This window comes from Podarcis gaigeae, assembly GCF_964106915.1.
Source record: "Podarcis gaigeae genome assembly, chromosome: 2".
Classification (NCBI taxonomy): Eukaryota; Metazoa; Chordata; class Lepidosauria; order Squamata; family Lacertidae; genus Podarcis; species Podarcis gaigeae.
The window spans coordinates 118,677,392-118,690,732 of NC_139679.1; the positions used below are offsets into that span (position 1 = coordinate 118,677,392).

Sequence of the window (13,341 nt, forward strand, 5' to 3'; positions counted from 1 at the left end):
AGTCCCTGAGGTGGTTGCATGGGGCCTCGATTGCCTCCTTCCAAGCTGGTGCCAAACATCTTGCTCTGCTTTCGTTTGGACCACATCAGTGAGGTTTCTGTGTGTGTGTGGTGGGGGGTCACTGCCCAGGCTTGTGACTCCGGGAGGTCACCTTCGTGCTGTTAACGAAGCAGTTTTGCTTCACCCCCGGAGGCGCACTCCATTGTCCCTGGAGACAAACACAAGCCAACATAGAGCCTTAAACCCATGGTGTGAATGAGGCCCAAGCTTTTCCCTCTTCCCCTTGCTACCCCATCCGTTTACAATGAAGATGGATGTTTGAGAAGTTGGATAGAGAGAACTTTCTCCCACCTTTTTGTAGCACTGGAACTTGCGGACATCCCATAATGCTGAAGGTTGGAAGACTCAGGACAGATAAAAGAAAGGACTTCTCACGGTGCACAGTTGAGCTATAACAACAACAACAACAACAACAATTTATTATTTATACCCCACCCATCTCGCTGGGTCTCCCCAGCCACTCTGGGCGGCTTCCAACACAATATTAAAATACAGTGGTACATCAGATTACATACACTTCAGGTTACAGACTCTGCTAACCCAGAAATATTACCTCGGGTTAAGAACTTTGCTTCAGGATGAGAACAGAAATCGTGTGGCAGCAACAGAAATCGTGTGGCCCCATTAGCTAAAGTGGTGCTTCAGGTTAAGAACAGTTTCAGGTTAAGAATGGACCTCGGAATGAATTAAGTACTTAACCCGAGGTATAATGCCTCAAACATTAAAAGCTTCCCTAAACAGGGCTGCCTTCAGATGTCATCTTAAAGTCGGGTAGTTGTTGTTCTCTTTGACATCTGGTGGGAGGGCGTTCCACAGGGCGGGTGCCACCACCAAGAAGGCCCTCTGCCTGCTTCCCTATAACTTCGCTTCTCACAGTGAGGGAACCGCCAGAAGTCCCTCAGCGCTGGACCTCAGTGTCCAGGCAGAAAGATGGGAGTGGAGACGCTCCTTCAGATATACTGGACCGAGGGACTCCCACAAGAGTCCCAACTTAGATAGCTTTAAGAGAGGATTAGACAAATACCTGGAGGACAAGGGCTATTGATGGCAACTAGTCACAGTTGGAGGCCGTAATGCTTGCTGGAAACTGCAGGAAGCGAGGGAGATGTCACCAACAGTAGCCAGAATGCTGACACGCACAGCTTCACTATCATGAGGACTAGCAACGAAAAACCAAAACCAAAAAGAAACTTTGATTCACAGGGAGATGCACGTATTCCCCCAGTATTCATAGTTCTTATGTAGTGCGCACGGTGACGTTTGCAATACATTGGCTTGATCCAGCAGAAAAATATCTTTAAGATGCTGGGGACTGAATTACTGCCTGGAAAATGCAGATCCTTTGAAAACTGCCACACTAAACTGTCACACTCTCTTCTCCTTCCTGCAGTTTGGGAGCCTTGCAGCCCTGACGGGGCTTTCCTCCAAAGGGTTAAGCTGACAGAGTGTTGCTTTCCTAGAAAGAGCAGGAAAGGGATGCCAAGGAGCATTAAGGAAGGGGGTGGGAAAAGGAGGGTGTTGTTGCTGCACCCCTGGCCTCCTTTTGCAGCTGCAGGAGAGAGTGGAGGGCAGAAAAAAAAATCCTGAATTTTGGAAGGTGCATGGACAGCTGACCGGGTAAAAAGGATGGGGGGAAGCTGGTTCCAATAAAGGGGGTGGGAAGCAGAAAAGGGGAGGGGGCTCCTCAAGGACCTCCAAACTCATCACACATCCTATTTCCTTCTCTCTTTTTTTGCATCCCAGTGTCAGGTCTCCTTTTCCACTCAGCTGCTCCCTGATTTGACAAGCGCAGAAGACCCAAGTGGGTGGATATTCCAGGCAGCGTTTATTTCTCTTAGGGCAGGTGGGAGGGGGCGCTTTGTTTCAGCTCATGGGGTGCCATCCCTTTGCAGCTGTCTCCTAGGGGCCAATGCCAAGGGTGATGGGCAGGACCAGAGGGAAAGTAGATGTGATTTTTTTTATTTTTAGTTTTGTGTATAAGGGGAGGGGTGGTACCTCTGGTGGGGGCATGTCATGCTCCTGGGGTAGTTTCCCCACCTTTGGTCCCCAACCTGCACTCGGCTCTCACCTGTGGCTCCTAGAAGCTGTCAGCATGCATATATTTCATTCCACAATTGTTTAAAATAATATATGAAATATATGAAGAAATCAAAAATATGTTTAAAATATGTTTAAAAAACCGGAGGCATTCCTTTTAGGTATAATCACAAACGATATTCCTGACAATCATAGGAAAGTATTCCTCTACGCGACAACAGCTGCCAGGATGCTCATAACAAAAAATTGGAAAGGGAGAAAAATTCCATCAATGAAAGAATGGCAAATTAAATTTCGTGAATATATAGAATCATAGAATCATAGAGTTGGAAGAGACCACAAGGGCCATCGAGTCCAACCCCCTGCCAAGCAGGAAACACCGTCAGAGAACTCCTGACATATGGTTGTCAAGCCTCTGCTTAAAGACTTCCACAGAAGGAGACTCCACCACACTCCTTGGCAGCAAATTCCACTGTCGAACAGCTCTTACTGTCAGGAAGTTCTTCCTAATGTTTAGGTGGAATCTTCTTTCTTGTATATAAATCTGGCAAGACTCACAGCATTCATAAGGGGACAATCGGACCAAAAATTATTTAAAAAATGGGGATGTACTAAAGAGTATATGAAAAAAACATTGTTCTGGAGTAAGCCTATCGGTATGTAGTGAATGATGCTTTGCAGGGATAAAGAAAGAGAAAAATGGTGTAAAAAGTATAAAGATAGAGGTAATCCGTATTAGACACAACAACTTAGAAAGAGTAAAAATTTTGAGGTCTTAGAATAAAGGAAGGAAGTCAATATGTGTTTATGTATGTAATGGGACACGGGTGGCGCTGTGGGTTAAACCACAGAGCCTAAGACCTGCCAATCGAAAGGTTGGCGGTTCGAATCCCCGCGGTGGGGTGAGCTCCTGTCGTTCGGTCCCAGCTCCTGCCTACCTAGCAGTTCGAAAGCACCCCTAAGTGCAAGTAGATAAATAGGGACCGCTTTCTAGCGGGAAGGTAAACGGCGTTTCTGTGTGCGGCGCTGGTCCTGGCTCGCCAGATGCAGCTTAGTCACGCTGGCCATGTGATCCGGAAGTGTCTTTGGATGGCGCCGGCTCCCGGCCTCTTGAGCGAGATGAGCGCGCAACCCTAGAGTCTGTCAAGACTGGCCCTGATGGGCAGGGGTACCTTTACCTTTTTATGTAATGACTAGATTAGAATGATGATATCGTTTTATTTGTAGATGTGTGGTTTGTTTGCTTTTTGTGTGTTTTTTTTCTCTGTGTTTTGTTTTGCTTTTCTTGTTTGTACTGTTTTATTTTGGATTCAATGTTTGTAACTTTTGTTGTAATTTTGCATTGAAAATCATAATAAAACAATTTAAAAAGCTGTCAGCATGCAACAGCAGATGCAATCCTGGGAAATGCATTTGACTGGCCGACTAAACCAGGTGAGCGTAGCCGATGGGTCTCAAACCCTCGGTGAGTTAGGGGCTTCTCCTGCAAGTAAAGTCAGGCTCCATGGAACAGATGAGACCAAGAATGGGCCCAACAGTCAAGAAGCTGGTTTCTGCACATGCTGTAGAGAGAGGGAAGTGAGGGGCAGATGGGGCTCCCCCACCTGGGAAGGCAGCCGATCTAGGGGAAGGAAAGCTCTGATCCTAAACCTCTGCTGCCTTGCGGGAAATATTCAGGAGAAGAAAAGAGCCAGGAGCAAACCCCACACAAATCCTGAGTCCCTAATGGGGCTGGATAGGGCCTTGTTTGCCTCCTTCCAAGCTCTGCTTTCCTGTGGAGCGCATCAGTGAGGCCGAGAGACGGGTCTTGTTGTCTGGGCAGCCCAGGATCTTCAGAAACGCTGTCCAGGCTTGCACCCCGGGGAGGTCACTTCGGTGCATAGCTGTCAACTTTCCCCTTTTCTTGCGAGGAATCCTATTCAGAGCAAGGGAATTTCCCTTAAAAGAAGGGGAAAGTTGACGGTGCTGTTAACGTAGCAGTTTGACCTCACCCACGGAGGCGCACTCCATTGTCTCTCGAGACAAGATGGCTGCCAACCAGCCGCAGTTGCTCATCCTAACCTACCTCTGTTGTGGGGATACAACAAAGAGAGGGGGAAGCTCATAAGCCCCTTTGCTTCTTCCTGACTCTTTAAGAGTTCTGGGATCCGATGAAGACCATCTTGAGCTCATTCTGCTTTTCCTTTCTCGTTGATCTCTTCCTCCATTTTTGTAGGTCGACGCACCTCTTTTGCGCGAGGGATGGAAATGGAGGAGCAAGAACTTGCAGGTCCCACCTCAGCAGAAGGAAAAGGAAAAGCCCTTCACGTCCTCCAAGCTAGGGGTGTTGGGGAATTCCTGCAGAGGAGACCCCGGGGAGCCGTGAAGCAGGAACCGGCCGAGGACTCCCTCCATCACTGGGAAGCCCAGTGGCGGGAGTTCCTGAGGACGGTGGAGACCCCCAAAGAAGTGTGCTGGGCATCCCCTCTGCCACCAGAAGAGCCCAGCCCCTGGGACGACGCCAAGGCCTTCCTGGCCTCCTTCGAGCAAGTGGCCGAAGCCTGCCGGTGGCCCACGGAGGACTGGACGGCCCACCTCCTGCCGGCCATCAGCGGAGAGGCCGAGCGGGCCTTTATCAGCTTGGAGGCCAGAGACAGGGAGGATTATGGGAAAGTGAAGGCGGCCATCTTGCGAGGGGATGCCATGAAGCGGGAGAAGAACCGGCAGCGCTTCCGGCGCTTCTGCTACCAGGAGGCCGAGGAGCCGAGAGGGGCTTACAGGCGGCTCCAGGAACTCTGCCGCAGGTGGTTGAGATTTGAAAGGCACTCCAAGGAGCAGATCCTGGAGCTGCTGATCCTGGAGCAGTTCCTGGCCATTCTGCCGCCAGAGATCCAGGGCTGGGTGAGGGATTGTGGCCCGGAGACTTGCTGCCAAGCTGTCACCCTAGCGGAGGATTTCCTGCTGAGGCAGCGAGAGGCCGAGAGGCAGGTAAGCCAGGTGAGGCCACTTGGCAGAGTTCGTTGTCTGGTTGCAGATGAGACATATTGAAGTTGGTGGTGTTGAAAGTGCAACAGCAGTGTGGGACGACGTATGCTCCGGGTGAGGCTCAAACTCACAACCCTGGAGAGCTAGCGTGGCGAAGGGGTTAGAGCAGGGGTCAGCAAACTTTTTCAGGAGGGGGCCGGTCCACTGTCCCTCAGACCTTGTGGGGAGTCAGACTATATTTTGGGGAAAAAATATTAACAAATTCCTTTGCCCCACAAATAACCCAGAGATGCATTTTAAATAAAAGCACACATTTTACTCATGTAAAAACACGCTGATTCCCAGACCATCCACGGTCCAGATTTAGAAGGTGATTGGGCCGGATCCGGCCCCCGGGCCTTAGTTTGCCTTCCCATGGGTTAGAGTGTCAGACTGGGACTTGGGAGACCAGGGTTCAAATCCCCACTCGGCCATGATGAAGTTCGCTGGGTAACCTTTAAAATTCCGAATAGAAAAGCCTCTGGTTATTTTAAATATTTTTTTCAATTCATTATATATCATTTCCCAGAATTACCTTACACGTCCACCACATATGATAAAAGGTGCCTTCTTTTTCTTTACATTTCCAATGGATATTTGTACCTGATATTTGCTAACTTAAAGGTAAAGGGACCCCTGACCATTAGGTCCAGTCGTGACCGACTCTGGGGTTGCGGCGCTCATCTCGCTTTATTGGCCAAGGGAGCCGGCGTACAGCTTCCGGGTCATGTGGATAGCATGACTAAGCCGCTTCTGGTGAACCAGAGCAGTGCACAGAAACGCCATTTACCTTCCCGCCGGAGCAGTTCCTATTTATCCACTTGCACTTTGACATCCTTTCAAACTGCTAGGTTGGCAGGAGCAGGGACCGAGCAACGGGAGCTCACCCCGTTGCAGGGATTTGAACCGCCAACCTTCTGATCAGCAAGTCCTAGGCTCTGTGGTTGAACCCACAGCGCCACCCACTTCTCATTTGCTAACTTGCTTGGTGTTAAATACCAACAGTACATCATTTTCATATAATTTTCCTTCAACATACAGCATGCCATGAATTCACAGCACGTTTTCTGGGTACCCTTGGGCTAGTCACTGTCTCTCACCCTAACCTACCTCACAGGGTTGTTGTGGGGGTTAAATGAGATGGGGAAGATCCATTTACGCCACCTCGAGCCCCTTGGAGGAAAAGGTGCAATAAATAAAAACCATAAATTATAAATGCAACTACTCCATTAGGTTTTCCTCTATAAGGAGTTCTATTTTCTAGGGAAACTCAATCTTAATTTGTCCTTCAGGATTTTTGGTGGTTTTTTTTTTTGGGGGGGGGAGAATAATTAACCCCTTATTACTCACCTTCCTGGCCATGTTGCTTGCTTGTTTTTATTTAAGCCATTTATATGCTGCTTAAATGCAATAGTCTCTAAGTGGTTTTCTAAGATACAGTACAGGAAAGGTAAACATCAGTTAAAAGTATAAAATCAGACTTAAACTGCCTGCTATAATTTTTTTTAAAAAATGTCTTTAGGGAGCACTGGAACTTCAACAGGGAATATGTGCTGGCGGTAGTCTGTCCCCATCAACAGTCCGCATTTTACACCAGCTGGAGCCTCCAGACCAGGCCCAAGATGGAGCACATTGAAATATCGTATTTTCCGCCCTATTGGACGCACCGGCCCATAGGACGCACCTAGGTTTTTTTGGGGGGGGGGAAATAAAGGGGGGGAAATTATTTCCCCCCCCCCAAGCCGCGGATGTCTTTCTGAAGTGCGGGCTCCCCAGGCTTGCTGATAGCTTCCTGAAGCACACTTCAGCGAAAGCCTGCATTTGCCCCATAGGACACACACAGATTTCCCCTTCATTTTTGGAGGGGGAAAAGTGCGTCCTATAGGGCGAAAAATACGGTAATTGCGTCTGGAGGCTATCGACGCTTGGATCACTGTGGTCAGGCTACCCCTGTCCAAGAATGGCTTCCTGACCATAGCTGGTAAAAGGTCCCGCTAGCCATAGAGGCCACCTCAGTTTCCAGTTCTCTAAATCTGCCTTTCTCAACAACCCCAGATGTTGTTGAACTACAACTCCCATCACCCCTAGCTAGCAAGGCCAGAGCTCAGGGATGATGGGAGTTGTAGTCCAACAACATCTGGGGACCCACAGGTTGAGAACCGCTGCTCTAAATGCTTGGGGATGATGGGACATTTAGTCTAGCAAAAACCAGAGGTTCACAGGTTCCTCATCCCTGATATAGGAGACTGAGAGGAGAGGAGATAGCCACCTTCAAACATCTGAAGGGCTGTCCCATGGAAGATGCAGCAAGCTTGTTTTATCCTGCTCCGGAGAATAGGACCCGAACCAATGGATTCAAGTTACAAGGAAGGAGATTCCGACGAAACATCAAGAATAACTTTCTTAAGAGCTGTTTGACAGTGGAACAGACTCCTTCAGGAGGTTTTGGACTCTCCTTCCTTGGAGGTTTTTAAGCAGAGGTTGGGTGGCCACCAGCTTTAGCTGAGTTTCCTGCATTACGTGGGGTTGGAGACCCTTCCAACTCTACTGTGATCTCAAAAAGGTTCTTCTCTGCTGTTTCAGGTGGTCTTTGAGAAGGCAGCTCTGAGTTCCTCTGAGGCAGGCCAGGCCCCATCTGAGGTTGAGCAGAGGCAGCTGTGCAGGGAGGCCAAGCAAGAATATGATGACGACATCGATGAGGAAGAGGCCGGCCTGCTGGGTAAGGAGGGACAAGCCTTGCTTGCGCCCACGTTCTTCAGCGCTCTGTAGTTGCTGACCTCTACATTGCAGAGAGCTGGGCTAGATGCTACAACAGGCAGAAAATTCATAAAGTGGTCAGCCAAGACCCGATCTTCAAGTGCTTACAGGACAAGACATTTGGGGAGTCACCCCTGCTTTATTGCTTTGTAGATCAGAATTGTGGAACTCTAGATGCTGGACTATAATTGCCACCAGACCTGACCATTGGCTGTGCTTGCTGGGAGCTGTAGTTCACCAGCATCTGGAGGGCTTTTCCATTCCTCACCTATTTGCTAATGATCACCTCTGCTAATTAGAGTCTCTTGGTTTGAACTCTTGCTAGTTCTTTGCCTTTTTTATATACATTTTTATTATTTTTTTAACATAGTAATTCCAACATTCATACAGCGTAACTTCTCATCTTATACAATATTTTTGGACTTCCGTCAACGCCTCTGATGATTTTCCGTTCTTTGTCATTATGCATTTCTTAATTTCATATTACCTTTAATTATCCTTAACTAATAATTCACCTCATTGTCTTCTGTGCAATATTTCAAATAATTCACCTTACAAAACTTCTTGCAAACCTACTAGTGTGATCTGTTCATCACAATTACTTTTCAAATAGTCCGCACATTTACTCTGGTCTTCTGAGAATCTCTGGTCCCGCAGGTTTCGAATCCTTCCTGTTAGTTTATCTAATTCTGCATAGTCCATCAATTTCATCCCCCATTCTTCTTTTGTCGGTAGTTCTCCTTGCTTCCATTTTTGTGCCAGTGATATTCTTGCTGCAGTCATTGCATATAAAAACAACTTACAGTCCTTTCTGTTTCTATCGTCTCCTACAATGCCAAGTAAAAATGCTTCTGGTTTCTTAATAAATGTATATTTCAACACATTTTCATCTCATTATATATCGTTTCCCAGAAGTTGTTCACTTTTTTACATTCCCACCATATGTGACAAAATGTCCCTTCTTTTGCTAGTTCTTTGCCTTTATCCCAGCAGGAGCTGTGTGGGTCGGCGAGATTGAGGTGGAGCCAGACACGGCATCTTCAGAAACACTTCTGCATCAGGAAGTGGAAGAGCACTCTGAAGATCGAGGCAGGCCAAACAGGCAGCTGAGAAGGAATCTGGAACCAAACGAGAAGAAGAGGAATAAGTCCGTTGCCATTCAGGTCGGCAACTTCCACGAATTCCTCAGCCAGCAGAAGGGAAAGAGGCCGAACAAGTGCCTTGTGTGTGGCAAAAGCTTCAGCTGCAAATCGAGCCTGAAGGCCCACCAGAGAGTCCACACGGGTGAGAAGCCGTACAAGTGCTCCGAGTGCGGAAAGAGCTTCATCCAAGTGTCAAACCTTACCGCACACAAAAGAACGCACACAGGGGAGAAGCCCTACACCTGCTTGGAGTGCGGAAAAAGCTTCAGCCGGAGCGACCACCTGACTTTACATCAGAGGACGCACACGGGGGAGAAGCCGTACATGTGCGCCGAGTGCGGGAAGAGCTTCAGTCAGAGCACGGACCTCACCTCACACCAGAGAATCCACACCGGAGAGAAGCCTTACAAATGCTTGGCGTGCGGGAAGAATTTCAGCCGGAGTTACCGCCTCACTATCCACCAGAGGATGCACACAGGGGAGAAGCCGTATAAATGCCTGGAGTGCGGCAAGAGCTTCAGTCGGAGCGACCATCTCACTTCGCATAAGAAAATGCACCCGGGGGAGAAATCATAAAAACGAAACTTTCCCCACACATAGAACAGTCACAGCTACCATGTCTGAGAACCCTCTCACAGTGGAGAAACTGTATAAATGCTCAGAGTTTAGCAAAAAAACCAAAACCCTGTTACAGTGGAACCTCGGTTTTCAAATGTAATCCGTTCCGGAAGACCATTTGACTTCCAAAACGTTTGAAAACCAAGGCGCAAAGGGCGGTCTGCAATTTGAACGGAGAAAATGGAAAATACCTCAGCAGAAGCCGTTCAACTTCCAAGGCACGTTCAAAAACAGAAGCAATTACTTCGGGATTTTCGACGTTAGAAAACTGAAACGTTCGGCTTCCGAGATGCTAGAAAACCAAGGTTCCATTGTACTTTAAATAAAGTCTGGCGATGCATCTTGGAAGTTGGACGGTGTGTGGGAGGTGGGGTTTGTTTCAAAAATTGGAATCGAAGCAGAACAGATCCTGAGCACAGCAAACATTTGAAAATATCCTGCCAGTTCTCCAGCAAGCAATTACCGTATTTTTCGCTCTATAAGACGCACCAGATCATAAGACGCACCTAGTTTTTGGAGGAGGAAAACAAGAAAAAAATATTCTGAATCCCAGAAGCCAGAATCCCTCCTGCTGTTCTGGCTTCTGGGATAGCTGCGCAGCCTGCATTCACTCCATAAGACGCACACACATTTCTCCTTACTTTTTAGGAAGGAAAAAGTGAGTCTTATAGAGCAAAAAATGCGGTAAATTGCCAAAGGAGGCAGTATTCCAGCTGCTTTTCAGATATATAAAAGTTTTGTGTCAGCAGCCACCTTATGCAAAAACTACATAAAAAGAGAGTTTTCCTTGATTTTTTTATTAAAAAAGCATTATGTACTGTTATATTCACCTCGTATTTATTTAAGCAGGCAGCAAACTGTCCTTTACAGATCCTTCTCCTCTGGATAAACTTGCATGCTGGTATGTTGGTTTTTAAGCAACAACAACAATAAACAATGTTAAAACGTTTCTCAGAGGAAGTTGTGCTTTGTTGGAGTGATTCCCAGAGGCAGTAAGGCTTCTGAATACCAGTCGCTGGAAACTACAGGAGGGGAGATTTGCTGCTACACTCAGCTTCCAGGCTTCCCATCAGGTCATCTGCTCAGCCCCTGTGAGAAAAGGATACTGGACTAGATGGGCCCTTGGCCTGATCCAGCCTGAGAGCCAGTGTGGTGTAGTGGTTAAGAGCAGTTGTCTCGTAATCTGGGGAACCGGGTTCGCTTCCCCTCTCCTCCACATGCAGCTGCTGGGTGACCTTGGGCCAGGCACACTTCTCTGAAGTCTCTCAGCCCCACTCACCTCACAGAGTGTTTGTTGTGGGGGAGGAAGGGAAAGGAGAAGGTTAGCCGCTTTGAGACTCCTTAAAGGGAGTGAAAGGCGGGATATCAAATCCAACCTCTTCTTCTTCTTCAGCTGCCAGGCTCTTATGCTCTTATATGTGGTATGTGAGCTGGATTCAGATGGCCTGCGGCAGTATCTGTGGATATGTGGTTGAAGCCGGGAGGGGACACATTCCATCTCATTCCAAACATGGATACTAATAATAATAATTTTATTATTTATACCCCACCCATCTAGATGGGTTTCCCCAGCCACTCTGGGCGGCTCCCAACAGAATATTAAAAATATGGCAAAACATCAAACATTAAAAACTTCCCTAAATGGGGCTGCCTGCAGATGTCTTCTGAAAATCAGATAGTTGTTTATTTCCTTGACATCTGATGGGAGGGTGTTCCACAGGGCGGGCGCCACTACCGAGAAGGCCCTCTGCCTGGAATTGTTTTTTTAAAAAAGGTAAAGGACCCCAGGATGGTTAAAGTCTAGTCAAAGGCGACTATGGGATTGCGGCACTCATCTCACTTTCAGGCCGAGGGAGCCGACCTTTGTCCACAGACAGCTTTCCGAGTGATGTGGCCAGCAGAACTAAACTGCTTCTGGCACAACGGAACACTGACGGAAACCGGAGCACATGGAAACGCCATTTACCTTCCTTGGAATTGTACAGTTGGAAGGTCAACCCATGCAATGCAGGAATAGTCATGATTTCTAATTGCCTTTTAATATGACGTTTTATGGTATTACTGTTTGAATACTTTAAAATGTAAAGTAGAAAATTAATAAAAATTTTAGAAAAAAAAAAAGGTAAAAACAGCTATCTGAAGCATCCAATAACTAAATAGCTAGCACCAAGAAGAAGCTGAAGAGAGATCAAAACACGTACTGACATCCTATGTATCTGGGTAAAAGGGACCGCTGACCATTAGGTCCAGTCGTGACCGACTCTGGGGTTGCAGCGCTCATCTCACTTTATTGGCCGAGGGAGCCAGCGTACAGCTTCCGGGTCATGTGGCCAGCATAACTAAGCTGCTTCTGGTGAACCAGAGCAGCGCACAGAAACGCCGTTTACCTTCCCGCCGGAAGGTATCTACTTGCACTTTGACGTCCTTTTGGACTGCTAGGTTGGCAGGAGCAGGGACCGAGCAACGGGAGCTCACCCCGTCGCGGGGATATGAACCGCCGACCTTCTGATCGGCAAGTCCTAGGCTCTGTGGTTTAACCCACAGCACCACCCACGTCCATGTATCCGGGTAGGATTGTCTAAACAAGACTGTTTTGAGCAGGAGCTGAAAAGAACAGTGAAGGCCTTGCCTGCCCAGTGTCAAGAGGCAGGGAGTCCCAAAGAGCCACACTGAAAGATGGAGTTATTACAAGTGCTGAACGAGTGTTACGGGGCATTTGTAGCAGTGTCTGCGCCGCAGGTTGAAGGTGCCGAGTGGGCATATATGGGGCAAAACGGTATTGCAAGTGAGCTGGTCCCAAGTTGTGAAGGGCTTTATATACTAATGGCAACAGCTTGGGAGAAGAAACGGCTAAGGAATAAACCCTAGACAAATCCGGAATGGAGTACCTAAGGACATTGGATGGTGCCTTTAGCAACTCCTGCTGGTGCCAAACGCCTTGTTCCGCTTTCCTTTCACACCGGAGGTCTGCCCAGATGTATTGCTCTGCTTTTCTCTGGACCACATCAGTGAGGCCAAGAGGCGGGTCTGGTCGTCTGGGCAGCCCAAGACCTCCACACACGCTGCCCAGGCTTGCACCTGGGCGTGGTCACTTCGGTGCAGCTAAAAAACACAGGAGGCAGCAGTTGCAAGTTACGTATCTCTGCAGCCACAGCAGGCGCTGCGATTCTCCATCCGTTTGACTTCACCCCCCCCCCCAGGCGCACTCCATTGTCGACAGATGCCAACAAAAATTGCATTTTAATCCTTTGCATTCTGTGAATCGCTCCGAGAGCCTTGCCAGAGCCCCAGAAACTCAGTCATTACATTTTTTGCAAAAGGAGCAAAACACTGAAAGCTTGTGCGCGATCTCCCCCCCCCCCCCCGTACGCGCGTCTTTACGCAGCCACCTTTCCCCCGGTCTCTAACAAGGAGGATGTCAACACCAGACGCCCCTCCTTACGTCTCTGTCTCCTCCTCCGGAAACGGCCCTTTCACACGTTCTTTCTCTCTCCCACCCCAGCTTCTACGGTCAGTTTTTCTTCTCGAAAGCCTATTGTGTGTGTGTTTTGGTGGGGGCGCGCGACAGGTTCCCGGGGAAGAGCCGGCTTCTTGGTGAGTTACAGCTTTCAACTGCAAGCGGGGGATGGAAAACAATTGATCCCCAAAGTGGGGTGTGGGGAGAAAGAGGGGAATGTTACATCATTTCATGAAGCGGTCAGAGGGGGGCTCGATGGGGCGGCGC

At 48.3% G+C, this 13,341-nt stretch overlaps 2 protein-coding genes across 6 annotated transcripts in view; both read left to right on the forward strand.

Annotated features, from left to right (window-relative positions):
- Positions 1-13,341, forward strand: part of LOC310837584 (uncharacterized protein) — a 128,206-nt gene that overhangs the window by 106,908 nt on the left and 7,957 nt on the right. The gene's annotated exons all lie outside the window — the stretch shown is intronic.
- LOC310837599 (uncharacterized protein) lies at positions 858-9,658 on the forward strand. Of its 5 annotated transcripts, none has more exons than XM_083724448.1 (4): positions 858-1,677; positions 4,313-5,073; positions 7,684-7,819; positions 8,848-9,658. In XM_083724448.1, exons 2-4 carry the CDS (start codon positions 4,339-4,341, stop codon positions 9,573-9,575), a joined length of 1,599 nt encoding a protein of 532 aa, XP_083580574.1. In that variant the 5' UTR covers positions 858-1,677; positions 4,313-4,338; the 3' UTR covers positions 9,576-9,658. The 5 variants fall into 5 exon arrangements, with proteins under 5 accessions (XP_083580574.1, XP_083580576.1, XP_083580577.1 ...); XM_083724450.1 differs by having other exon boundaries at positions 8,851-9,658; XM_083724451.1 differs by having other exon boundaries at positions 863-1,677; positions 4,313-5,064.